Source organism: Panthera uncia, assembly GCF_023721935.1.
Source record: "Panthera uncia isolate 11264 chromosome C1 unlocalized genomic scaffold, Puncia_PCG_1.0 HiC_scaffold_4, whole genome shotgun sequence".
Lineage (NCBI taxonomy): Eukaryota > Metazoa > Chordata > Mammalia > Carnivora > Felidae > Panthera > Panthera uncia.
This window is the reverse complement of record NW_026057585.1, coordinates 13,870,560-13,898,013: the sequence shown is the minus strand read 5'-3', so window position 1 is coordinate 13,898,013 and position 27,454 is coordinate 13,870,560. Positions and strand designations below refer to the sequence as shown.

The 27,454-nt window shown below is 39.7% G+C and overlaps 1 protein-coding gene and 1 pseudogene across 1 annotated transcript in view; one reads left to right on the top strand and one right to left on the bottom strand.

Moving 5' to 3' along the window:
• Window positions 1-27,454, top strand: part of EEIG2 (EEIG family member 2) — a 99,657-nt gene that overhangs the window by 40,002 nt on the left and 32,201 nt on the right. The window contains exons 2-4 of the mRNA XM_049616673.1: window positions 8,696-8,816; window positions 19,465-19,494; window positions 25,296-25,412. Coding sequence (XP_049472630.1) covers window positions 8,696-8,816; window positions 19,465-19,494; window positions 25,296-25,412 — 268 coding nt within the window. The remainder of the gene's footprint in view (window positions 1-8,695; window positions 8,817-19,464; window positions 19,495-25,295; window positions 25,413-27,454) is intronic.
• LOC125913307 (glyceraldehyde-3-phosphate dehydrogenase-like) lies at window positions 17,006-18,076 on the bottom strand (annotated as a pseudogene).

The following is a 27,454-nucleotide window of genomic DNA, read 5'->3' as shown; positions in this document are numbered from 1 at the left end:
CATCTTCTCTCCAGCAACCCTCAATTTGTTCTCTGTATTTAAGAATATTTTATGGTTTGGGGCACCTGGGTGGCTCAGTTGGTTAAGTGTCTGACTTCAGCTCAGGTCTTGATCTCACAGTTCATGAGTTCAAGCCCCACATCAGGCTCTGTGCTAACAACTCAGAGCCTGGAACCTGCCTCACATTCTGTGTCTCCCTCTCTCTCTCTGCCTCTCCCCCGCTCATGTGTTGTGTGTGTGTCTCAAAAATAAATAAACATTAAAAAAAATTTTTAAAGAATCTTTTATGGTTTGCCTCCCTCTCTGTTTTTATTTTTCCTTCCCTTCCCCATGTGTTCATCTGTTTTGTTTTGTTTTTGTTTGTTTGTTAATTTTGAGAGAGAGTGTGTGATTAGGGGAGGGGCAGAGAGAGAGAGAGAATCCCAAGCAAGCCCCACACCCAGCACAGAACCCAGTGTGGGGCTTGATTCCATGATTGTGAGATCATGACCTGAGCAGAAATCAAGAGTTGGACGCTTAACTGACTGAGCCACCCAAGTGTCCTTCATCTGTTTTGTTTGTTAAATTCCACATATGAGTGAAATAATATGATATTTGTCTTTCTCTGACTGACTTATTTTACTTAGCATAACACACTCTAGTTTCACACATATTGTTATACATGGCAAAATTTCATTCTTTTTGATCACCACGTAGTATTCCATTGTGTATATATATACCACATCTTCTTTATCAATTCATCTGTCAATGGACATTTGGGCTCTTTCCATAATTTGGCTATTGTTAATAGCACTGCTGTAAACATTGGGGTGCATGTGTCCCTTTGAGTCAGCATTTTTGCATCCTTTGAATAAATACCTAGTATTGCAATTGCTGGGTAGTAGGGTAATTCTATTTTTAATCTTTTGAAGAACCTCCATACTATTTTCCAGAGTGACTGCGCAAGTGTGCATTCTCACCAACAGTGCAAAAGCGTTCCCCTTTCTCATCCTTGCCAACATCTGTTGTCTCCTGAATTTTAATTTTAGCCATTCTGACAGGTGTGAGGTAGTATCTCATTGTGGTTTTGATTTGTATTTCTCTGATGATGAGTGATGTTGAACATCTTTTCATGTGTGTGTTAGCCATCTGCATGTTTTCTTTGGAAAAGTGTCTGTGTTTAATTTTCATGTATTAATGAATTTTCCCATCTTATTGTTACTGATTTCTAGTTTCATTCCTTATGGTTGGAAAATATTTTTTTAATGGTTATTTATTTTTGAGAGACAGAGTGCAAGTGAGGGAGGGGCAGAGAGAGAGGGAGACACAGAATCCGAATCCGAAGCAGGCTCCAGGCTCTGAGCTGTCAGCACAGAGCTCGATGTGGGGTTCAAACTCACAGACTGCAAGATCATGTCCTGAGCTGAAGTTGGATGCTTAACTGACTGAGCCACCTAGGCGCCCCTGGAGAAGATATTTGTAATGATTTAGATCTTCTTAAAATTTGTTTACTTATTTTGTGACCTAACATGTAATCTGCTCTAAAGAATGTTCCATGTACACTTGAGGAAAAAAAAATATATTCTTCTGCTGATGGGTAAAAAGTTCTGTATATGTCTTTAAGGTCCATTTGGTCTATGGTGTTGTTCAGTTCTGCTGTTTCCTTACTGATTTTCTGTCTGGATGATCTATTTATTATAGGTCCCCCTATAGAGTGGAGTATTGAAATCTCCTACTATTATTATATTGTTTATTTTTCCCTTCAGATCTGTCAATATTTACTTTATATATTGAGGTGCTTTGATGTTGGGTGCATTTACATTTATAATTGTTATATCTTCCTGCTGAATTGACTCTGTTATCATTAAATAATGACCTCATCTTTGTTTTTGACTTAAAGTCTATTTTGTCTGATATAAATATAGCCACCTCTGCTGTCTTTTGGCTACCATTTGCATAGGATATCTTTCTCTACCTTTTCACTTTCAGTCCATGTGTATACTTAAATCTAAAGTGAGTCTCTTATAGCCAGCATACAGTTGGGTCTTGTTTGGGGTTTTGTTTTTGTATTACCTATGCAGACATTCTGTACCTTTTGGGGAGTTTAGTTCATTTACATTTAAAGTAATTATTAATAAGTAAAGACTTACTATGGCCATTTGGTTCATTGTTTTCTGTTTTTATGGTTCTTTTCTCTCTTGCTGTCTTCCTATATGACTTCCTGATTTTTTGGTAGTGATATACTTTGATTCTTTATCTTTTTTGTATTTGCTGTAGATTTTTTTCTTTGTGGTTACCATGAGGCTTGCATAAAACTTCTCATAAAAGTCTGTTCTTTAAGTTCAATTGCCTACCAAAACTTGACACTTCTATGTCCCCCCAACAGATTTTGTTATTGATGTCAGAATTTACTTTTTTTTACCGTATGTATCTATTAACAAATTTTTGTGGTTGTAGTTATTCTTAATATTTTTCATCATTTAACTTTTATACTAGTGTTAAAAGTGACTTATGCACCATTATTACAATATTATATTATTCTGAATTTGTTGATATTTACCTTTACCAGTGAGATTTATACTTCCATATAGTTTCTTGTTGTTGTTTAGTGTCATTTGATTTCAGTTTGAAAAACTGTTTTGCGCTTGTTGTAAGGCAAGTCTAATGGTGACAAACTTACTCAGTTTTATATAAGAAGGTCTTTATTTCTCTTTCATTTTTAAAGGACAGTTTTTCCAGGTATAGTATTCTTGGTCGGCAGTTTTGTATTTCAGTCCTTTGACTATATCATCTCACTCTTTCCTGACCTGCAAAGTTTCTGCTGAGAAATCCTCCTTAGTTTTATGAGGGTTCCCTTGTATATGACAAGTTGGTTTTTTCTTGCTGCCTCCAAAATTCTCTCTGTCTTTAACTTTTGATAATTTAATTGTCATGTGTCTTGCTGTAGAACTCTTCATGTTCAACCTATTTGAGGTCTTTTAGGCTTCATGAATCTGGATATTTATTTACCCAGATTTAGGGAATTTTCAGCCATTATTTATTTTTTAAAATTCTTTTTAATGTTTATGTTTGAGAGAGAGAGAGAGACAGAGTGTGAGTGGAGGAGGGGCAGAGAGAGAGAGAGAGAGACACAGAATCCAAAGCAGGCTTCAGGCTCTGAGCTGTCAGCACAGAGCCCGACGCAGGGCTTGAACTCACAGACTGTGAGAGCATGACCTGAGCTGAAGTTGGATGCCCAACCGACTGAGCTACCCAGGCGCTCTCATTATTTCTTTAAATAAGTTTTCTGCCCCTTTGTCTTTCTCTTCTCCTTCTAGAACTCCCGTAATGCATATGTTGGTTCTTTTGATGCTTTCCTGTAAGTCTCAGAGGTTCTCTTCACTTTCTTGTTCTTTTCTTTTTGTTCCTCCAAATAGGTACTTTCAACGGACCTGTTTTCAAGCTCACTGGTTCTTTCTTTCGCTTGATCAAATATACTATTGAAGCTCACTGTTGAATTTTTCAGTTCAGACCTTATGTGCGTCAGCTCCAGACTTTTTCTTTTTTATAGTTTCTCTTCATTGAACTTCTCCTTTTGTTCATGTATTACTTTCCTGATTTTGTTTTCATTGTCTGTCAGTGTTGTCTTGCAGCTCATTGAACTGCTTTAAGATGATTATTTTGAATTCTTTGTCAAGCAGTCTTTGGGTCTCCATTTCTTCAGATTTGGTTACTGGAGCTTTATTAATTAGTTTCCTTTGGAGAAATGAAACCAATTATATTAGTTTCTATTGTTTTTGAGAGGATATAGTCTGGGTACCTCATTTTCCACTGTCTCACTCTACAGAATAATTTTATTTTTTTAAGAGTTTTTTTTTTTTTTTTTTAAGTTTACTTTGAGAGAGACAAACAGTGCAAGTGCAGGAGGGGCAGGGAGAGAGGGAAAGAGAAAAAATCTCAAGCAGGCTCTGTGCTGCCAATGCAGAGCCCGGTGTGGGGCTCAAACCCACAAAGCCACAAGATCATGACCTGAGCCAAAAGCAAGAGTCAGATGCTTAACCGACTGAGCCACCTAGGTGTCCCCAGAATAATTTTAAATGAGGGGCAAGGGTGTCTGGGTGGCTCAGTCAGTTAAGTGTCTAGCTCTTGATCTCTGATTACAGTTCATGGAATCAAGCCCACCTCAAGCTCTGTGTTGATAGCTGGATCCTGCTTGGGATTCTCTCTCCCTCCTTCTCTCTCTGCCCCTCTCCTACTTGTTCTCCCTAAATAAATAAGTAAACATTAAATGAAGAGAACAGGACTCTGGGATTCCTGAGCACCTACCACAATGTGTAACATTTGAACTCTGCAGATTCTGTTATTTGGACATGATTGGTCGTAGGCTCTATTAGGATTTAGTTAGCCGTATATAACAAAGTCCAAAGTAAGCACTTTAAATAATAAAACTTAAGAACTTTGAAGGGAGACCATCCAGGGCACATGATTATTTGGACCCATTTTCCTTTGTCTCTGTGTACCACTGTCACATGGCTTTTCCTTCAGGTAGCCTTGTGGCCCAATATGGCTATTGACATTCTTACCATCATCATGACATTTTCCAGGCAGAGGAAGGAAAGAGGCGTAAAAAGACACAAAGCAATTACCTTTCCTGTGCCTTTACAGAAGTCATATCAGATAACCTTCAGTTATATCTTATTGGCTTGTAATAAGCACATCTCTAGCTGTAAGAGAAATGGGAAGGTGCAGTCTTTTAAATGGACACATTGCCATTCTAAATAAAATCATGTTTCTGTTTTTAAGGAAGAGAAGAGACTGCATATTGAATAAGCAACTGGCAGTCCCTGTCACATATGCACCTGGGCAAACCATTTTACTAGTTTAACTAGTCACACTGATGGACAACCATCCTGTTGGACAAAGGTCAAAGGCCTAAAGCTTTACCTAGAGACTAGAAGTACTAGGTGGAAATTGCCAGTGAGTAGGTAGATATATGAATCCAAGGACTAAAGGCAAAGACTTTAGGTTTGTATGTTCTTAGTATACACATAGTAACTAAGGCCATAAGAGTGAAAAGAAAAGAAAGCTAAGAATGTAGAACCTTAGTGAACATCAATATTTTAAGGAGGCAGAAGTAGAAAGTGAAAAGAAATAATCACAGAAATAGAAAGGGACTAGAGTATTTCAAGAATGTATAAGAGGAGTCAACTACTATGCTAAAAACAAGAGCCAATTAGATTTAGCAACTAGCTGCTCACTAGTAAGTGGTTTCAGTAGAGTTCTGGAGGATAGAGGCCTTCTTAAGGGAGATTGAAAAGTAACTGAGAAATGACGAAATGGAAAATGTCTACACTATAGGCAGTTCTTCAAATTCTAGTTCCAACCCTTTTTAGCTGAGTGACCTTGGACAATCATTTAATTACCCCTTATCCTCATTCTTTTATCTGTAAAATGGACCTTATGGTACCTTCCTCATAAGTTGTTTTGAGGATTAAATGACTTAATACATGTGAGGTATTTGCAACAATGCCTGGTGTGTAACAAGCACTCATAAATGTTGTCATTGTTGTCATCATCGTCATTAGTATCATCTTCAAGGAGCTTGGATCTGAAGGGAAAGAGTGGTAGTAAGTAGGTGGGAACAGAGGGTTATGGAGGTGTATTTTTTCCTTTAAGATTCAATGTCACATATTTTATGAAAACATATTCTCCATCTCTGTTCTACACCATAACTTCAGTTATCTGCCCAAATTTATGATGCTCTGCTGTTTTTTAATCTCTCCCCAGACCCACAAGACTTCATGTGGCCTTCCTCTAATCTCTAGATAAACTAGATCTGTATTTCTTGTAAATATTCCCTTCCTGCTTGTTTGTTTTTTAAGACAAACACAGAGTTCACTTGACTTCTTTTATTTATTATTTATTTATTTATTTTGAGAGAGAGAGTGAGCAAGTGTGTGTAGGAGGCAGAAAGAGAGGGAGAAAGACTCCCTCTCAAGCAGACTCCATACTGCCAGCACAGAGTCCAATGTGGGGATCGAACTCACAGACCATGAGATCATGACCTGAGCCAACACCAAGAGTCAGACACTTAACTGACTGAGCCACCCAGGTGCCCTGACTTCCTTTATTTTTATTACTCAGGCTAAAACTGCCCATTTGTGTAACTGATAGCATATACTATTTGGTATGTAAAGTCTGCTGCCTTATAAGGTGTTTTAAACTAGATAAAGATCTAAAGATGTGTTTCTGTAATTAGTATTGTTGAGGAATTATTATTATTTCATAAACAAATGAAAAGTAGAACATAAACAAAGTTTTAGAGTTTTTCAGTTAGTATTAATGGACTTTTTGTACATATGACATAATTTCTAGAATAACTGTCTGAATAACACTTTAAGATACCTTCAGTTTTGGTTTTTTTAGGCAGTTAGGGGAAAAATAGCTTGCAGTGTTACATACTCTTGTTCTCATTTTCAGATTTTCCAGTACTTGACACTGTGGGTTTTTTTAAGTTTGTTTATTTTGAGAGAGAGAGAGTGCACTTGTGCACAAGTGGGGGAGGGACAGAGAGAGAGGCAGAGAGAGATGGAGAGAGAGAATCCCAAGCAGGCTCCGTACTGTCAACGTGAAGCCTGATGTGGGGCTCCAACTCATGAACTGTGAGATCATGGCCAGAGACAAAATCAAGAGTCAGACACTTAAACAACTGAACCACCCAGGCACTCGATTGACAGTGTTTCTTAATTTGTTGATTTGGTTTTTATTTTAACAAAGTTATAAATGCATATAGTTTAGAGTCTAACTTCTGTGGACATACTGTAGAAAACTGCAATCCCTAATCATTTACCCATTTCCCACATGGTCTGACAGGGAAAGAGCCAGTGGAATAAACATGCCACCTTCTGTCTCCTACCCTCTATCCTGGTGTTTGTCCCTTCACTACATTCAGTGACAGAGTGCAAGTGAGCCTGGTTGATGTAGTCCCTAAAGACCAGGATCCTGGGCCACAGAGAAGAGTAGAGTGGATATGGAATGACAAATAGAATATTAAGCACAATAGTTTTGATTTCCATGAGTACTTTTTAGCTCTCTATATACCCTGCTTTATAGCATCCTATTCTTTTATGGTAGATGCAGTTTCTGTCTCTCTGAGACTCTTTTTTCTTCTTCCAGTATAGATTTGGTTGCCTTTTTGCTATTCATTTTGGTCTCAGTTTGTTCATATTAAGAGTCTTTCCTCAAGTGCTTGCTCATATTTAACTATGAGGCAGCAAAAGTTGCTCAACAGCTTTGTATATGTGGAGAGTGTTCATTGACTCAGGTATTTACTGTAGATTGAGCAGACAGAGCAATTTTGTCACCATCAACATACATCTCATTAGAGCTTTTCTTTGGGGCTGGTTGTAATTCCCCACAGATTGTTCTTCTTATATCTTATTAAAGAATATATTCTAGGGGTGCCTGGGTGGCTCAGTCGGTTGAGCGCCGACTTCGGCTCAGGTCACGATCTAGCAGTCTGTGAGTTCGAGCCCCACATCGTGCCCCTGTGCTGACAGCTCAGAGCCCGGAGCCTGTTTCAGATACTGTGTCTCCCTCTCTCTGACCCTCCCCCGTTCATGCTCTGTCTCTCTCTGTCTCAAAAATAAATAAAACGTTAAAGAATATATTCTGAGGAGCCAGGTTAGGGGACAAAGGTTGGAAGTCTCAGCATTCAGTAAGTTATCTTTCATCTTGTGTACCCCCCCACCAACCCCCCACTCAATATGATCATGTTGTGGTGCCATTTTCAATACCTGCCCTCAAGTCAGGTAGTACAGAGATCCCCCTGTTTTACCTCATCAGGAAAATAAATCTGTCTTCTGTAGGAGTCAGGAAGATCTGAGGGTCTCTTTCTAAAACACCTTTCAGTCAGTTCTTCTGCCATTTGTCTCTCCTTCATTCTACTTCATCACAAGCCTAAGATACCTGCTCTTGGCTTCACTATTAACTAGCTTAATGTTCAGCTTTCTTGGATTTGCTAAATCACTATCACTTCCTCATCCCTGGTCGTTTATTTTTGTCTCCTTTCTGATTCTCTTTGTCCTTGCTAAATGATGCCTTAAAAATTAACATAGAATGTTTTGGAGAGGGAACAGAGGTTAATACATGCCCTCAACTTGAAATCTGTAAAAGTTTTTATGTAATTTTTTTTTAAGTTAAATACAGGGATTTTTTTTTTTTTTAATATTGCCTCTGATTCCTGATATGTTAATGATCTCAGTGACAGGAACAACCAAGTTCCTTGAAGCACAACATATTCCTTTACAGGAGTAAAACTGTAACAGCAGTTTATTTCAGAATAACTATTTGTTTATATTTCTGTCTCTCATACTGTCAACTATAAGCCCTCCAAGGTTAGGAATGTGGTCATTCTCATCTTCATATTCCAAACACCTAGCACATGGCCAGCACACCTAAAATAGGCATGTATTATGTGCTGAATGAATGAGTAGTGAAGTTTCAATTTATATTGATTAAATTGATAAGTAATTTCACTTTTAAGCTTCTGTGGATAATTAAAACTAGAGATTTTCAGATCACATTGTTAAGATTTGTTTTCTTCATGTTTCCAAATATGGTCTTTTACTTTACCACTTCTGCATTACAGACCTGAGTGAAAGAGTGCGTGCGCTTTTTTTAATCTGTCATCAATAGTAATTTCTTGTGTGTTTTTTTTTTTTTTTTGTTCCCTCAGGGAAGTGGTGCAGGCAAACTGTGTTCACTGGAGAAAGAAGTTCTCATTTATGTGCAAAATGAGTGCAAGTGCCACCACAGGCATCCTGGATCCTTGTATCTACAGAGTATCTGTGAGGAAGGTATAAAAATAGCCTATTACGTCTCCCCTTTCAGAAACCATAATTAGTTTCATAGTCAGCTCTACTTTATTGTTGGAACTGCTCTATGTAATTTCACTTCACACTTGCAGCAGTAATTTAAATTAGTGTGACAAATACGATTTTTAAAATCTGAAGTTATAAATTATTATACAGGAACCTTATCTCACCATCATTATACATTTAAGTGTTAACCCTGTTTGAATATTTGCAGGGGGTGGCTATATATATATTTATATTCCCATTCATTGAATTTCTCTTTGTTAGGCATTGTTTTTAGGGACTTTACATATATTATGTCTAAGAATAACCCTGAAAATGGGTGTCATTTTTTTCCACTTTCAGCAAAACTGAGGCTCAGAAAGGCTGTCAATTGCCCAAATTCACACAGCTAGTAAATGGCAAACTGAGGACTCAAACACACATCTTTCTAATTCCAAGGCCATGTTTTATTTTTTACATCATTTCCTTTCCACATATTAGGTTGAGACATGTTACAAATAATCTACAAAGATGATAATCTCAGATGGTTCAACCTAATATATATAAAAACATGTGATCCTACTTTTTTGGGGTGAAAAGAGGGAATCCATTTGTCACCACTACGGGTGAATTAAACTGCTGGCTTTAAAACCTAACCTTTATGGGGCACCTGGGTGGCTCAGTCAGTTAAGCGTCCGACTTCGGCTCAGGTCATGACCTCACAGTCTGTGAGTTTGAGCCCCGCGTCAGGCTCTGTGCTGACAGCTCAGAGCCTGGAACCTGCTTCAGATTCTGTGTCTTCCTCTTTTTCTCTGCCCCTCCCCTGTTCGCGCGCGAGCGCTCTCTCTCTCTTTTTCAAAAATAAGTAAACATTAAAAAATAATAACCTTTATGTTCCACTTTATATAAATTGTTTAAATTACCAAAATAATACATATACATGTTCAAAAATTAGAGAAGGCCTTGGAATGAAAAGCAAGAGTCCCTTGCCTTGTTCTTTTCCACCCCAGTCTTGTGTTCTCCTTTATCAAATAAAAAGTTGTACTTTTAACCTTATTCTGCTTTTTGAATGAACTGATAGCACTATGTTTTGTGTGGCTATGTTTTAAATTCTTATATTGCTTAATCTACTCATTTATGATATAACAAAAATACATGTATACATTTGTAGATTTTAAGCCTTTACTGAAAACAGATCTCTAAACAGTCTGACTTGGAGCACAATAATTGCACAGAGGCTTCCCTAAAGGAAGTATAGTTCAGTGACAGGATGTGTGTCATCATAGTGATCTGGGTTTGAATCCCAGATATGCCACTTACTCACTGTGAGACCTTAGGCAGTTTTCCTGACTTAGTAAAAATCAGTTTCCTCATCCAAATTAAGGGTATAATTTCTCTGTCTAGAAGTTACAGGGGTTAACCAAGATGTAATTAAGCATCCTACCATCTTCTCTTTCTACTTTAATTATTGCTGTGGCTCTTATATTGAAACCTTTACTAAATGGGTTCTAGTCATGATTTTTGAAAGGTGACCAGTTAATCTTTCAATTTTAATAAAAAGAAAACATATAACCAGTTTAGAGTAAGGCATAACTGCTAATTAGAAACACTCAGTGTCTATTACCAAAACACTTTTTTTTTTTTTTTTTTTTTTTGGTAATTTGAGGTAAAACTTGTTCATCTGAAATCAGTTCCTCAGACTATGATGGTTTGGTGTAGGGGTACCTGAGTGGCTCAGTCAGTTAAGTGTCTGACTCTTGATTTCAGCTCAGGTCGTGATCTCACCACTCATGGGTTCAAGCAGGGTGTTGGGCTCTGCGCTGAGCATGAAGCCTGCTTGGGGTTCTGTCTCTTCCTCTTTCTCTGCCCCTCTTCCACTGGCATGCACTCGCTCTCAAATATTTTTTTAATGATGTTTAGTGTATCACGGTACGTATGTTAAGCTGCTGAAGCAGAAAGCCAACTACACAATAACTTAGACAAGATAGAAATGTCTGTCTGTCTTGGGTAATAGCCAAGGGGTCCAGGACTACTAGAGTAGCTCTGCCATCTTCACCACATGGTGCCCATTTTTGGATCCAAGGGAATCACTCCAGTCTCATTGTCTTTCATTCAGTGAAAAAAAGAGAAGAAGCCACATGAGAATTAAAGTAAGAACCCATAAAGAAAAATTAGTAAACTCATCTATATGAACATTTTCTGCATTGCAAAAAAATACCTTAAGGGGGAAAAAAAAAAAAACTTAGGGGCATCTGGGTGGCTCAGTCAGTTGAGTATCCGACTTTGGCTCAGGTCATGATCCTGCTGTTTGTGGGTTAGAGCCCCATGTTGGGCTCTGTGCTGACAGCTCAGAGCCTGGAGCCTGCTTCCGATTCTGTGTCTCCTGGGGCGCCTGGGTGGCTCAGTCGGTTGAGCTACTGTGGCTCAGGTCATGATCTCACGGTTTGTGAGTTCAAGCCCCGCATTGAGCTCTGTGCTGACAGCTCAGAGCCTGGAGCCTGCTTCTGATTCTGTGTCTCCCTCTCTCTCTCTGCCCCTCTCCCACTCATGCTGTGCCTCTCTCTGTCACAGAAATAAATAAACATTAAAAAAATTTTTTTTAAATATTCTGTGTCTCCTTCTCTCTCTGACCCACCCCCACTCACACTCTGTCTCTCTCCTTCAAAAATAAATAAACATTAAAAAAAAAAATACATACATACATACATACTTAAGTAGGGGGTGCCTGGATGGTTCAGTCAGTTAAGTGTCCAACTTTTAGTTTTGGCTCAGGTCATGATCTCACAGTTCGTGGGATCAAGCCCCTAGCCAGGCTCCATGCTGGCAATACAAGGCCTGCCTGGGATTCTGTCTCTCCCTCTCTCTCTGCCCCTCCCCTGCTCATGTGCTCTCTTTCCCTCTCTCTCTCTCAAATAAGTAAACATTTTAAAAATACCTTAAGCAAAGTCATAAATTAGGGGGAAACGTCCAAACCATGTCAGAGGACTAATTTCCTTGGTATGGAAAGAGTTCCTTCAAATAAATCAAAAATAAAAGATCAATAATCCTTTAGAAAAACAGGCAAGAGGAGGAAAATATATTTCACAAAAAAGGAAAATATAAATAGCTTTCAAACATATAAAAAATTACTCAATCTCACTCATATAGTAAAGCTACAAATAAAGCATCCTTTTTTACCTATAAATTTAACAACAACCCAAAAGGTTGATAATGCTCTCTGCTGCCTAGGACACAGGGAAGCCATCCATCACCTGTCAACAAATATGTAAGTTCCTACAAAGTGTCAGGTACTATTCTAGGCACTTAAAGGACCGTAGTGAACTGGAATGAGTTCCTGCCCTCAAGGACTCTACTTTCTGGTTGGAGCGGGGGGAAGAGTGGTAGGAAAGACAGAGTAAACATGTAACCAAATAAGATTGTTTGAGATGGTGATAAGTGTTGTATATAAAATACAATAAGATAATAGAGAATAACTCAGAGAAGAACATTTTAGAAAATTAGGCGAAGGGTCAGCAGACTTTTCTGAAAGGTAACATTTGAAGAGGAGGTACCTTTGTAAAGATTTAGGGAAAGACCAGTCTAAAGGAGTAGGACCTGGGGGGCTCTGGGTAGCTCAGTCAGTTAAGCATCCAACTCTTAATTTCAGCTCAGGTCACGAGCCCATGGTTCATGGGATCAAACCCAGCGTTGGGCTCTGTGCTGACAGCATGGAGTCTGCTTTGGATTCTCTCTCTCTCTCTCTCTCTCTCTCTCTCTCTCTCTCTGCCCATCCCTTGCTCATGCTCTCTCTCTCTCTCTCAAAATAAATAAACATGTTTTTTAAAAAATAAAGGAGTAGAGCCTTGTATTAGTCAAGGTTCTCCAGAGAAACAGAATCAATAGAGTCAGGATATAGGTATATAGATAAAGATTTATTATAAGGAATTGGCTTACACAGTTATGGAGGCTGAGAACTCCCACAATATGCCATCTGCAAGCTGGAGACCCTAGAATGTTGGTGGCATAGTTCCAGTCTGAGTCCAAAGCCCTCAGAACCATGGAACCAGTGGTGTGAGTTCAAGTCAAAGCCTGAGAACCAGGAGTGCTAATGGTGTTAAGTCCTAGTCTGAGGGCAGGAGAAGACCAGTGTCCCAATTCAGACAGGTAGAGAGAGAAAGACTATAACCTTCCTCTTCCTCTTTCTTCTATTCAAGCCCTCAACAGATTGGATGGTGCCCACCCACACTAAGGAAAGCAGATTGCTTTCTTCAGTTGGCTGATTAAAATGTTAATCTCATCCAGAAACACTCATAGACATAGCCAGAAATAGTGTTTAACCATATATCTGGGCACCCCATGACCCAGCAAGTTGGCACATGAAAGTAACCATCCCATACCTTCAAGTAAAGAGGCCCTGTGTTAGTTTCCTAGAGCTGCTATATCAAAATACCACAAATTGGGTACCTTAAAACAACACAGATGTACCATCTCATAGTTCTGGAGGTCAGAAGTGAAAATCAGTAGGGCCTTGCTCTAAAGCTTCCAGAAAAGAAACTGTTCCATGTCTTTCTCCTACCTTTTGGTAGCCTCAGGCATTCCTTGGCTTGTAGATGCATCACTCCAGTTACGTGGCTGCTTTCTCCCTTTGTGTCTCCACATCATCTTTCCTCTGTACCTATATCTACATTCAAATCTCTCTTTTTTTTTTTTTATAAGGGCACCAGTCTTATTGGATTAGGACCTCATTCTAACTAGATTACACAGAATACTGTGTATTTCCAAATAATATCACATTCCAAGGTATTGAGGGTTAGAACTTCAAAATATTTTAGAGGTTTGGGGGAGAAACGCACAATGCGATCTGTAACAGGCCCTAAGATTATAATAAGGCTGGAGACTTATGGTTCTGAAATTAATGGACCAGCTTATTAAAGACCTCCTGTCCCTCTGAGAACAACCAGAAAAACGAGGCAGCATGTAAAAAACAGCTTCTTGAAGGTATCAGAAGCTGCCATGGCAGTAATGCCTTAAGAAGCTTAGAATCATAGACAAGGGAAGTATAAAGAGATGAGCCTGACATTTGGCATTGCTTTTTCCCTCAGAGCATTTAAGTTGTAAGCAGTGGTTAATAAGCTGAGCTGAAAGCAGCGATCTAGAGGCTAAGAAGCTAGCTGAGATCACAGCAATTTTACAGGACTAAAGGCACAAAAACTGGAGTCCAGGACCCATCATCAAGAAGGGCCTTGGTAAATACCCTGAGCTTTTCATTGGGATTCTCTATGAGTTTCAACCTAGAAGCTGTGTAGTGGATATAGATCAGCCTGTAAAAAGAATGAAACTCAGCTTCTAATCATCTTAATCCCTGCTTGGATGAAGGTGATCTGCCTTATAAGAACTTGCCAGAAGCAAATGTGTATCTTCTCTGAAGGAAAATAACATTACTCCAAACCTCACATTACTTCTTCAAGTGATCATGCACAAAACTTATCAAGCATACCAAGAGATGTGATTGCATGACCAAAATCAAAAGGAAAATAGATAATAAAAACAGATTAAAATTTAAATAAACAGATCCATGGAAGATACAGGTCTTGGGAGGATCAGAGACAAACTTTTACAGTAACTATGATAAGTGAATGATATGGGGAATTTTATTAGAGAACTAGAAACCATAAAAGAAGCAAATTGAATTCTAGAACTGAAAAATAACTAAAATTTAAAGCTAAATAGATGAAAATAAATCTCAACAGATGGATTTAACAGCAGGTTTATCAGAAGTGAAAAGAGGTTTGGTAAAACTGGAAAATAAGACAAAAGAAGATATATAGACAAAATCACAGAGCAAAAAAAGAGTAGAAAATACAGAAAAGAATATGAGACATGGGAAATAGTATAAATGTCTAATATATATATAATTGGAGCCCTAGAAAGAGAGGAAAGAAGTTGTGGTGGAGAATCTTCTAAAACTGATGAAAAATATCAGGCCACAGATTCAAAAGTACTGTGAACCCCATTTAGGATAAACAACAAATCTGGGCATGTTTAAATGTCAGAAGACCAGCCAGGCTGGAAGATGGTAACACGGAGAGGGAAAGCTCTTGTCAGTGAGGTTGGAGGCAGTAGATTAGGTAATGAGTTTGGATTTCATTCTAATTATAACTGGAATCCATTTGAGGATTTTAGTAAGGAGAGATATATGATCTAAGATGACTTTTCTGTTGTGTGGAGGATGCATTGCAGATAGACCATACAGGTAGTGGGGATGGTTCAGGTGAGCAATGCTTGCATTGGTATGACATTATTGGTATGGCATACCATACAGAGATGGTATGATTCAGGATGGATTCTGCAAGGTAGACCCCTCCACTAATGGATTGGGTGTGGTAAATGAGGGGGAAAGAATTGAGGATAACTTAGACCTTTGCCTGAGCATATAGATAGGTAATTGTGCTATTTATTAAAACGGTAAAGGCTCACAGTGAAATAATTTGGGGGACCAATAAGCAGAAATCAGCAGGCCTGTTTTGGCCGTGTTAAATTGGAGGTGTCTATGAGATTCCAAGCAAGGATGTCCAGTACTCATTTAAAGATACTGGTCTGGGTACCTAGGTGGCTCAGTCGGTTGAGTGTCCAACTCTTGATTTCAGCTCAGGTCATGATCTCATCATTCATGGGATTGAGCCCTGCATCAGGCTCTGTGCTGACAGCATGGAACCTGCTTGGTATTCTCTCCCCCCCCCCCCCGCCCCTTTCTAGTTCATGCATGCTTACTTGCTCTCTCTCTCAAAATAAATGAACTTTAAAAAATAAAAAATTGAAGATACTGATCTGGTACTCAGGAGAAGTCAGAATAAAGACAGAGACATGAGAGTTACCAGCATACAGTTTTATTTAAAGCAACAGACCTGAATGGGCTCACCCAGGGGGATAATATAGACAGAAGACAAGAGACCCTGAACCAAATCCTAGATCAGTCTAACACTCAGAGGAAGTATAAATTACTGTTAGCAGAAGAGGAGCAAGAATTCCTATATATCACATATTACATCCTTTTGGCCAGATCTTAATCATACTGCCACAGCACAAAAGGAAGGTAGAAAATGTTGTCATTACTTTATTTTGGGTAACCAGACACCCATCTAAAAATGCAGGTTTCTATTACTTTGGAGAGCAGGGAAATGGATAATTGGAGTACAACTAGCATTTTTTCTACAGAGGTTAAAACAGGAGTAGGTCCAGCAAAGGAGAGTGAGAAGAAGCAGCCATTGAGGTAGGAGTAAAACCAGGCTATTGCAACACCGCAGAAGGTTAGAGAAAAAAATGACGTAGGAAAGGAAGTGGAGAGGCCCATCTTGTCAGATGCTGTTGAGGGGTTAAGTAAGATGAAGACAGAGACTTTGGCTTTTACAAAAATGAGTATCATTGATAACATTAAGAGCAATTGCAGAAGGAAGATGAGGACAAAAACATATTTGAAATAGACTGAATTTAAGTGGGATACAGCAAATTGAGAAGTCTTTTGAGGAGTTTGGCTGTAGAGGGGAGCAAAGAATTAGCTAGAAGAGACAGGGATCATCTAGGTAGTTTTATTTAGTGCAAGGTGCTATTAAGGGATATCACAATAACCTAAGAAAGAAGAATAATTTGATAATTCATAATAGGGGTAGATTTAGGGGAATGGCCATGCCTGACATCAATGGGACAGGAAAGGGGAAGGGCAGCAAATATTCATGATAATAGAGTTTACCATAGATTGCTTCTCATATTATTTAAATTCACCACTCTTGGGGGGGGGGGCTGAATATGGTATACTTTTTTTAAAATTTTTTTTTTAATTTATTCATTTTTTGAGAGACAGAGCATGAGCAATGAAGGGGCAGAGAGAGAGGAAGACACAGAATCCGAAGCAGGCTCCAAGGCTCTGAGCTGTCAGCACAGAGCCCAACGCGAGGCTCCGTCTCACAAACTGTGAGATCCTGACCTGAGCCAAAGTCAGATGCTTAACCAACTGAGCCACCCAGGAGCCCTATGGTATACTTTATTGGTGGTACATGACAAGGTAGGGCTCCACAAGTTCCCCCTTCTTCAGGAGGTCTAGGGTGGAAACTGTAGAGGTTGGGAAATTCTCAGTGTCAGGTGGGGGAGTGAGTTGGGGCAAGGACTCCCCAGCAGCTGAAGACCTCTCTCTTTCTCTTTCCGGGGCTGCTGGTTCAGGGGGTTCTTAACTCCTTGAAGGCCATAAGGTCCACCACCCAGTTGCTGTAGCCAAATTCATTTGCCATACCAGGAAATGAGCTTGAAAGACTGGTCATTGAGAGCAATGCCAGCCCCAGCATTAAAGGTGGAAGAGTGGGGTGTCACTGTTAAAGTCACAGGAGACAACCTGGTCCTCAGTGTAGCCCAAGATGCCTTTGAGGGGGCCCTCTGATGCCTGCTTCACCACCTTCTTGATTCATCATATTTGGTAGCTTTCTCCAGATGGCAGGTCAGATCCACAGCTGACATGTTAGGAGTGGGGATACAGAAGGCCATGCAAGTGAGCTTCCCATTCAGTTCAGAGGTGACCTTTCCTACAGCTTTGGCAGTGCCAGTAGAAGAACAGATGATGTTATGGGCAGCCTTTTGGCCACCACACCACAGCTTTTAAGGGGGACTGTCCATGGTCTTCTGGGTGGCAGTGATGGCACAGAATCATGAGTGGCCATCCGTGATGCCAAAGTTGTCAGGGATGACCTTAGCCAGAGAGGCCAAGCAGTTAGTGGTCCAGGACTCACTGCTGACAATCCTGAGGGAGTTGTCATACTTCTCACGGTTCATGCCCATCACAAACATATGGGCATCTGCAGAAGGGGCAGAGATGATGACCCTTTTGGCCCCACCCTTCAAGTGAGCCCCAGCCTTCTCCATTGTGATTAAGACCCCAGAAGACTCCACAACGTACCCACCACCAGCATCAACCCATTTGTTGGTGGTGGGATCTCACTCCTGGAAGATGGAGATGGGCTTTCCGTTGATGAAAAATTTCCTGTTCTCAGATTTGACTGTGCCATTGAATGTGCCATGGGTGGACTCATAATGGAACATGTAGATCATGTAATTGAGGTCAGTGAAGGGGTCATTGATGGTGACAATATCCACTTTGCTGGAGTTAAAGGCAGCCCTGATATCCAGGTGCCCAGTATGGCTAAATCTGTTTCCTCTGACCTTCACCATCGTGTCTCAGGGACGCGGCTGGTACTGCACCAAAAGACGCAGCTGTCCATTGAAAGGGGAGGAGCAGAGAACCTAAATTTACCACCTCAAGGATGGAAATGGTATAAAAAAGAATGAAATCTTGCTATTCAGCACAACGTGGGTGGACCTAAAGGGTATTGTTATGCTAAGTGAAATGTCAGAGAAAGACAAATACCATATGATTTCATTTATAGGTGGAATCTAAAACACAAAATGATCAAAACCCAGAAACAGACTCATAAGTACAGAGAACAAACTCCTGCTTGCCAAAGGGAGGGGTATGAAGGGATGGCAGAAATCAGTGGTTAAGAAGTACAAACTTCCAATTATAAAATAAGTCACAGACATGAAAAGTACAGCATAAGGGAATATAGTTACTAATATTATAATAGTGCTGTATGGTGACAGATGGTGATGACACTTACCATTGTGAGCATTGTGTGATGTTTAGAATTGTCAAGTCACTGTGTTGTGTGCCTAAAACTAATATAATGTTGTATGTCAACTATACTTCAATAATAAAAAGATGGAAATGGTATATAATGCATTATATCTCATTTATGCAAGAAAGATGAGATAACTCCATTCAACAAACACATTTTTAAAAGTAGGTCGGGAGAGGAGAGTTTGACCCTCGTATATCGAGGGTTCACCCTCATGTAATGGCAAACACGATACAGAGTATAAGGGCTTTGTTCTAAGTGTTTTACATTTAATTCACACATATGCGTGGTGTCCTAAATCCAGAGATTTGGCAAATTAGTGTAGTTATAGATTTCAAATTGAAATTAAAATGTTAAGGTATCTATATATTAGGTTTTTGTTACTTTCCACTTTTGCCGGTCTTGGTCACATTAGTTAAGAGGGCTTCTATACTAACATGGAACAATATTTATGTTATGGGAGGTGTGTGTGTGTGTGTGTGTGTGTGTAAGGTCTAGAACAGTGTGTGTAGTATGGTATATTTGAATAAAAGGGGAATACATAACATCTTTTGGACTGTTCCTAAAAATTGGTAATAATGGTTATCTCTGGGGTGGGGGCTTCAACTCTTAGGAAAATCTGCAGTGTTACTAATGTGCTTACCAAGTAATTTTTTTGATAACTAATTTCACTTTTCTTTGGTGATTCAATTTCTTACAGTGTGTCTATGACACTTTAGTGATTTCTTCTTCAGGGTAGATTAAATATTAGTTTGTCTTCTTACCATTTGTCTCTTTCAGATTTAAGTTAAATTCTAAAATAAAATTCTGGTAATTTGGGGGGTGGGGTGGGATGGTCATCCAAATAGTTGAATTCAAGGTCATCAGAAATTTACTATCAATATTTTCCAGCATGTAAATATGTAAATATCTACTTCAGGATTATTTGACATATATTTAATTTTATATCTTTAATCATATGATATCCTTATAGTGTTTTTTATCTTTGACAGGAATTAAAAGGTGGAAAAGCTTATGCAAAGGTAAGTGGATGTTTTTTAACTCTTTTAGAACTTATAATATGACTCTTGCTGTTTATAAGCTTAAAAATCAAATGGTTTGCTCTTCTTTTTTTAATGTTTATTTTCACAGAGCATGCACACACGAGCAGAGTAGGGGCAGAGAGAGAGGGAAAGAGAGAATCCCAAGCAGGCTCCACACTCAACACACAGCCCAACATGGGGCCCAATCTCATGACCACGAGATCACAACTGCAAGATCATGACCTGAGCCACTACCAAGAGTTAGACATTTAACCAACTGAGTCACCCAGGTGCCCCTCAAATGGTTTTCTCTTCTTACTGCTGTTCAAGTTGGCTGTTTTTAAATATAGATTTCAAATTGAAATAAAAATTGGAGGCGCACCTGGATTGCTCAGTTGGTTGAACATCTGACTCTTGATTTCGGTTCAGGTCATGATCCCAGGTTTGTGGGACTGAGACCCACGCTCAGTGTGGAGCCTGCTTGGGATTCACTCTCCATCTGCCCCTCTCCCCAGCTCATGATCTCCCAGATAGATAGATAGATAGATAGATAAATAAATAAATAAATAAATAAATAAATAAATAAAATAAAGCAACTTGGAGATTGAACAATTGGGCCCAACAATAAATTATAGACATACTCTTTCTAAATGCTGATTATGGGATGTTATTCTTACATTTCAGCTTCCCTACTAGAAGATGATCTCTGGTTTCCATTAAGCAATAGGATCTATTAATTCAGTCTGTCCTGGAAAGTATTTCCAATCCCATCTCCCCCACCTCCAGGGTTTTAGGACCTCTCCTCTGTGCTCTCTTAGCTCTCTATATACATGTTCACTAATCTCCTTTATACTTTCACTAGCTAAATGGAATTACTAATGAGTGTGCTCACCTCTTTGCTGAAGAGAAGGAGTTAGTAATTAGTAATACTACCAGAAACCCACATACTCCTCTTTTATTTTCAGTCTCTGATGGTATCTCCATCAGTTCAGTCATCAGAGCCAAGGATGGGGCACTAGCTTCAGCCATCAAATCTGCCTAACTCCTTAAAACTCCTTGGTTGCAGTGTCAGGATGCTCTTTGCTATAAGCACCAGAATACCCTTCTCACCTAGAGATTTGAATGCCACAAAACAAGTAGGTATGAAATAGAGTTGAGATATGAGATAGAGCTGCTTCAGGATTAGTTAATCCACTAAGTGAAGAACATCATCAAGAACCCATGTTACTTTTCTCTTTTCATTCTTCCATTCTCTGTGTGATGACTTTGTCCTTGGCTAGCTGTTCTCATGGTCACCAGGTAGCTCGAGTTTTAGTTCACACGTTCACATATGACAAAATCCAGCTGTTTCTCTATGTATGGCTTTGAGTGAGAAAACTTTTCCTAGTTGGACCTCAGAGAATTTCCCCCATAGCTTTCATTAGCCACAACTAGATGATATCCCCACTCCTAAACCAGTCATGGACAATAGGAATGGATTGCCATGGCTAGCTTGTGATTAGTCTCACAGTTTAACAATGAGCTAGGGATTGGGTTACTTTTCTTTTGCACATAGATGAGCTAAGGGTGGACACTTGAATAAAGTCAGTGTTCTGCTAACAAGGAATATCAGAACATTGAATAATGGTGGGTAAGCAAAAAAAAAAAAAAAGGATCTGCTGTGATTGACAAATCCTGTGACTTCCCCCTTCTAATTTAAAAACCATCCCTTTTTTCCACTCCCAAGGCCAGTGCCTTAGGTTATACCTTCATTATTTCTTATTTAAAACCTGCACTGGCCTCCTATCTTTTGTTCTCTGCCTCTGATGTTTCCCTGTATCCATCCTCTACATTACTGCCAGAGTGATCATTCTGAAATTCAAACACAATCATTCTCGTCCTTTTAATTCTTCAACAGCTATCTATTGCCTGGAAGGGAAAACGAAATGAAAAGTCTTCAACCCAACATTTAGATCCATCTTGGTTTACAAATCATCTGTACATGCATATACTCACTCCTTTTTTAAAAAATTATTTTCCAGAGTTTCTTTTTTTTAAGTTTATTTATTTTGAGAGAGAGAGAGAGAGAGAGAGAGAGGGTATGTGGGTGTGAGCAGGGAAGGGGGAGGGGCAGAGAGAAAGAAAGAATCCCAAGCAGGCTCCATGCCATCAGCACAGAGCCTAACACTGGGTTCAATCCCATGAACCTGGGATCATGACCTGAGCCAAGATCAAGAGTCGGACACTTATCCAACTGAGCCACTAAGGTGCCCCACTCACTCACTTATTCTTATGCTTCAGACATACTGCGCTCAGAAAATTCCTGGAGTGTGCCATGCTCTTTTAGCCTCTTTGCCTTGTGACTTGATGTTTTCCCTGCCATGTATGTGCTTCCCCCTTCCCCTGTCCTGTCACCTCTTAGAACATTAAACACTCAGTTTAGTTGTCCTTTCCCCTGAGAAATTCTCTTTTCCTTTCTGTCTTGTAATTGTGCCTTCCTCTGTCACAGCACTTACACTTTTTTTTTTTAACGTTTATTTATTTTTGAGACAGAGAGAGACAGAGCATGAATGGGGGAGGGTCAGAGAGAGGGAGACACAGAATCTGAAACAGGCTCCAGGCTCTGAGCTATCAGCACAGAGCCCGACGCGGGGCTCGAACTCACGGACTGCGAGATCATGACCTGAGCCGAAGTCGGCCGCTTAACTGACTGAGCCATCCAGGCGCCCCAGCACTTACACTTTTTATAAGAATTTGTTTTCTTTCTTTCTTCCCTCACTAAACCATGAGCTCCTTGAGGATAGGAATGATTTACATTCCTGATGCCTAGTGTTACCTGAAATGTAGATGCTCAAAATTGTTTGCCAAATGAAGTAATATCTACCACAGATATAGCTAGTGTCTATGTACACTTGCCATTTTAATGAGACAGTTATCTCAGTGAAGCCAGAGACAATCCTAAGGAAATGTGGACTATCTTGTGCCTCACTAGAATGTAAGCTCTTTCAAGACAGTCCTTATCTGTCCTGTTCATCACTGTTTTGTGGGGTCCCCAACAGGGCCTAGCACATAAAAGGTGCTCAGTAAGTGTTGACCTGCAGCCTAAAACATCACGTTGACATACCCTACCTTTTAATATGCTTTCTTAGTGATGACAGACCAGATACCTCTTTTTTTTTTACTTGAATTATGCATAGTGACACTATAATACCAGCATTCTAATAGTGGATAGTGGGCCAGTGGGCTGGTATTTGTTCAACAGATATGTATTAACTCCTACCATATGGCAGGCATTGTTCTTGACACTATTCTGAGTACTGTGGACATAGCAGTAAACAAAACAGACCCAAATTCCTGCCTTTATGGAGCTTATATTCTCATGGAAGGTTGGAGGGAATGGACAGTAAACAAAATAAATATGAAATATGTATGTATGTGATATGGTAACAACTACTAAAGAGAAGAACAAGGCAGGTAAGGGGTAAAGAGAGACAACTACAGGGTTAGAGAGGGAGGAAGGAGCCAAGGCATTTAGAATGGTCATGGAAAGCCCCTTGGATGACATTTGAACGTAGACCTGAACGGAGTGAGGAAGAAAGCTACAAGATCTAAGAATGTTTCAGGCAAAAGAACAGTTAGTGTTAAAGGCCTTGAGGTGGACTTGGCATTTGCAAGTAAAAGGACATTGTGTCCAGAAGAAATAAGAAATAAATAATAAATAAATAAGATAAATATAAATAAATAAGAAAGCGGGGAAGTGAAGCTGACAAGGTAGTGGCCAAGGATGAAGGGACCAGAGACAGTCAACATAGATGACTCTTTCAAGGAGCTTTGCTATAAAAGGGAGCAGAAAAATAGTCCAACAGACTGGACAGAGATGTGAGATGAGGTTTTCTTTTGTTCATTCAGATGGCAAAAACTCCAGCGGGTCCATGTGGTGGAATGGGAATGATTCAGTAGAGAAGGGAAACTTGAGAATGCAGAAGAGAGGGAGGAATTCCTGAAGCAGTGAACTTGAGTAGGCCAGAGGACAGTGGGTGGCCTCAGATCGGAGCACAGCCAGTTCACTTATAATAAGCAGGCCTAGCTGCAGGCAGGTGAGTAGATGTGGCTGGCAGTAAGAGTTTGTGGAAGTTAAGCTCTCTTTTGATTGCTTTTATCTTCTGAGTGAATTAAAAAGCAAGGCATCACCAGAGAGTTTGGATGGAAAGGAGGTGCTGGAGGTTTGAAATAGAGCCTTTGGATAATGTGCAATCAAATAGCCACGTGAATCTTCACATGCTCATTTGGATGTGGCTTTGCCCTGGATGCATCCAGGCTATTCTTCTGAAAAGGTATTCTTCTGAAAAGGTATTAAGGCCAGAGTAGCCATGTGAAAATTAAGTAGATGTCACCTGTGGCCTGATATGTTCTGACTTACTGCATTGGGAAATTGTGGCCCTTTAATTGGTCTCAAAGTTCTTACTCTTCATTCTTTTTGTACCAGTTAAAAGCTACTAGGGGCACCTGGGTGGCTCAGTCGGCTAAGCGTCCAATTCTGGCTCAGGTCATGATCTCACGTTTCATGGGTTAGAGCCCCTTATTGGGCTCTGTGCTCACAGCTCAGAACCTGGAGACTGCTTCGAATTCTGGGTCTCTCTCTCTCTTTCTCTCTGCCCCTTCTCAGTTCATGCTCTGTCTCTTTGTCTCACTCTCAAAAATAAATAAACATTTTAAAAATTAGTAAAAGCTACTAAATTAATGCTCCAGCCTGTAGTTAAAATCTTCATCTTGAATGCCATTCATATGTGTCCAGTATGTGTTTTTAAATCTTAAAACAGGCAGCTTAAAATCATAGCAGTGTTTGAAATGGCTAATACTCTTCATTAGGTATTCAGGGAGATGTGCTTAACTACAAATTCAAAACATTTTTTGTTGTTTTTAATAAAAGATTCCATATACATTTAGTCATGTAGAATAGACTTAGTTTGTAAAAAAAAAAAAAAGGGGGGGGGGTGGGGCATATTTCTTTACTGCTTGGAAACGGGAAATAGAAGTTGAACAATGTCAGAGGGAAGAGTGCAGGACAATCATTGGTAACTTCAGAAAATGGAGAAGAACCTGGGTCATAATGAGAGGGAGGAACAGCTTTCAGCTGAACTTCTGGATAGCAGCATAGAGCGTTGTTGTGGGGTGCAGCTTTAGGGAAGGGGAAAAGAAAGGTAAAGAGAGATCAGCAAGGCAAATGTGAAAGGTGGTGAAGGAGAAGGGGCTTATACCAAAGAAAATGTCTGATACATTTAAATCATTCTACTTCTTGCATTTAAAGTAAGAATTTAATAACCTGCCACTATCTTCAGTCACCAGTGGTTAACTGGGAAAGGAGCCAGAACCAGAATGGGGAAAAGAAAGTCTGGTCAGTTTTCTATATGAATATGCAGTTGATCATGCATGACTGGTCGGCTGCCGTTTCCCACAGTGTTGGATGAGTACTGCTGCTACTTGGAATGATTTTAATTGTTTGATAAACATTATTTTTACTTCAACAGTTATATATTTCAGTGTGTACAGGAAAAAATATATATTTAGTTCATCAAGTCTGTGATTTCAGAGATCATATTGCTTAAGAGTAGAAAAGGTGATATATTTTAACAAAAAAGTGAGCCAATCTTAAGATACACATTAAGCAAATAATGGGGCAGATATTGTTAAGATGGCCACACTTGCAAATGACCATTGTTTGAGAAAACTTGTCTAGAGCATGGGTTGAATGTTTATTTTAAGGAGAATATGATAGAAGCCTAGTAGATATTCTATTAATATAATTCCCTTTCTTTTCATAGCTGGGCTTTGCAGATCTAAACCTGGCAGAGTTTGCTGGATCAGGAAATACCACTCGTCGCTGTTTACTGGAAGGCTATGATACCAAAAATACAAGACAGGATAATTCCATTCTTAAAGTAAGCATGTTTTGAGATTTACATGTCAACAAATGAGAATCTCTACCTTTGAATAAGCATAGGTATACACAGTCAAGGGCAAGATGGGAACCAGTACTGAGATCATAAGCTGACCACACCACACTGAAATATTCACCTTCAAGGGAAAAAGGCTACCCATATCACAGAAGCAGCAAAAAGTAACAAATGTTCACCTTCATGATCCTAAGGTGTTTCTGAGGCTGTGAACATTCAGGGAATAGTACATACAACTGCTACAGCATCAGGCTCATTGACAGTAAGGAGCATGATGAATGAATGCCTTAAAACATGTATCACTCCCGAAAAGTGACTTCCCAAGCAGCTATGGTGGGCACATAGAAGTCACTGGGTTCTCTGGTAACTAGTAAAGTGACAGGTGGAATTCACTTTGGGCATCTGCGATATTGTTTCCAAGTAGCATCAGCAGCCCCATAGTGTGATGGCCACAGAGAACACATACGGTTGGTGGGAGTATTAAATGAGACCAGTGCAGAATATGTTTGTAAAATGTCTTGTACCTAGTAAGCCTCACCAGACAGACCTTTTGCTGTATTTTAGTTACTTTACCCCTTGATGGTAAGTTATCTAATGATAAGAAAGGAAAATAATTCCTAATAAAAACTGTATGGTCAGAAGTTAGTGGAGCAAAGAATTACCCTATACCTACACTTTTCAAACTTTGTTTTCAATAAATATAACTGAAAAAAATTTCAAAGCACTTGCATATACCTGTGTAAGATAAACAGTGTTCTTCAGATGGGGATAGATTCTCTCCATTTTACAGATGAAGAAGCTGAGACTCAGAAGGTTAAGTGTCTCACTTAAAGTCATCAGTCATCAGTAGCAGAGCAGAGACCAGAATGCATCTCTACCATTATGTAGTCAGTGGTCTTTTCATGTTGCCATGCTGTCTAAGCATCAGACTCCAAAGAAACAGGCTGCCCTATTCCTTCTTAGACTAATCCCAAACAAGCTGAACAAGCCGCTAAGTTTCTTCATATTTGCAGTGTAAGAAGAAAGATAATCCTTCTCTGAATAGTGTTTTCATTAGGAATTGAAATGACTTTCTTTTTTTTCTTTATTTTTTTTTAAGAAAGAGATAGAAGGCACGTGTACACGCATGCACTCAAGCAGGGGAGGAGCAGAGGAAAAGAGAGAATCTTTTTTTTTTTTTAATGTTTATTTATCTAGAGAGGGAGAGAGAGAGCATGAGCACAGGAAGGGCAGAGAGAGGGAGAGAGAGAATCCCAAGCAGACTCCACACTTTCAGCACAGAGCCTGAAGCAAGACTTGATCTCACAAATCATGAGATCATGACCGAAGCCAAAATCAAGAGTCAGGCTCTTAACCTACTGAGCCACCCAGGCACCCCAAGAGAGAGAATCTTAAGCAGGCTCCACACCCAGTGTGGAGCCCAACATGGGGTTTGATCTCACGAACTGAACCGTGAGATCATGACCTGAGCCAAAATCGAGTCCCACACTTAACCGATTGAGCCACCCAGGTGTTCTGGGAATTGAAATAACCTTCTAATTTTAAATTCCATCCCCTGCTATTCCTTAGGGCCAGCTCCTGGAGTAGTTTCCTTTTGGCTCTCCATTGATCCTTTCACACCATTTCTCCCACTTGGCCCTACAAAGAAATTACTCTTTTATAGGTCATACCACTCTGTATCACACACGCTGTCTCCCTGCCTGAGCTGTCATCTCCTGGTCACCTAGTTACCTTCTCTCTCCTACTTATGATGACTTAGCTCCTGGCTCACAGTTTTTCTTTCCATCCCTTCTGTCGTCATTTTTTGATGGCTCCACCATCTGGTGGGTGATCTGTCCTTGCAGACTGTCTTTTCTGTGCATTCTCTCCTTCTAGCTAATCTCTCATGTGCCTGGGACCTCTCCTTTCCTCAAACTACCCTTCTCCAGGAACTTTTTCCTTTTCTTCACCTCCATTCCACACCCCATGGTCACAGTCTAGACTTACCTCTAGAAATTCCACCACCTCCAAAATTTTAGTTCCAAGTA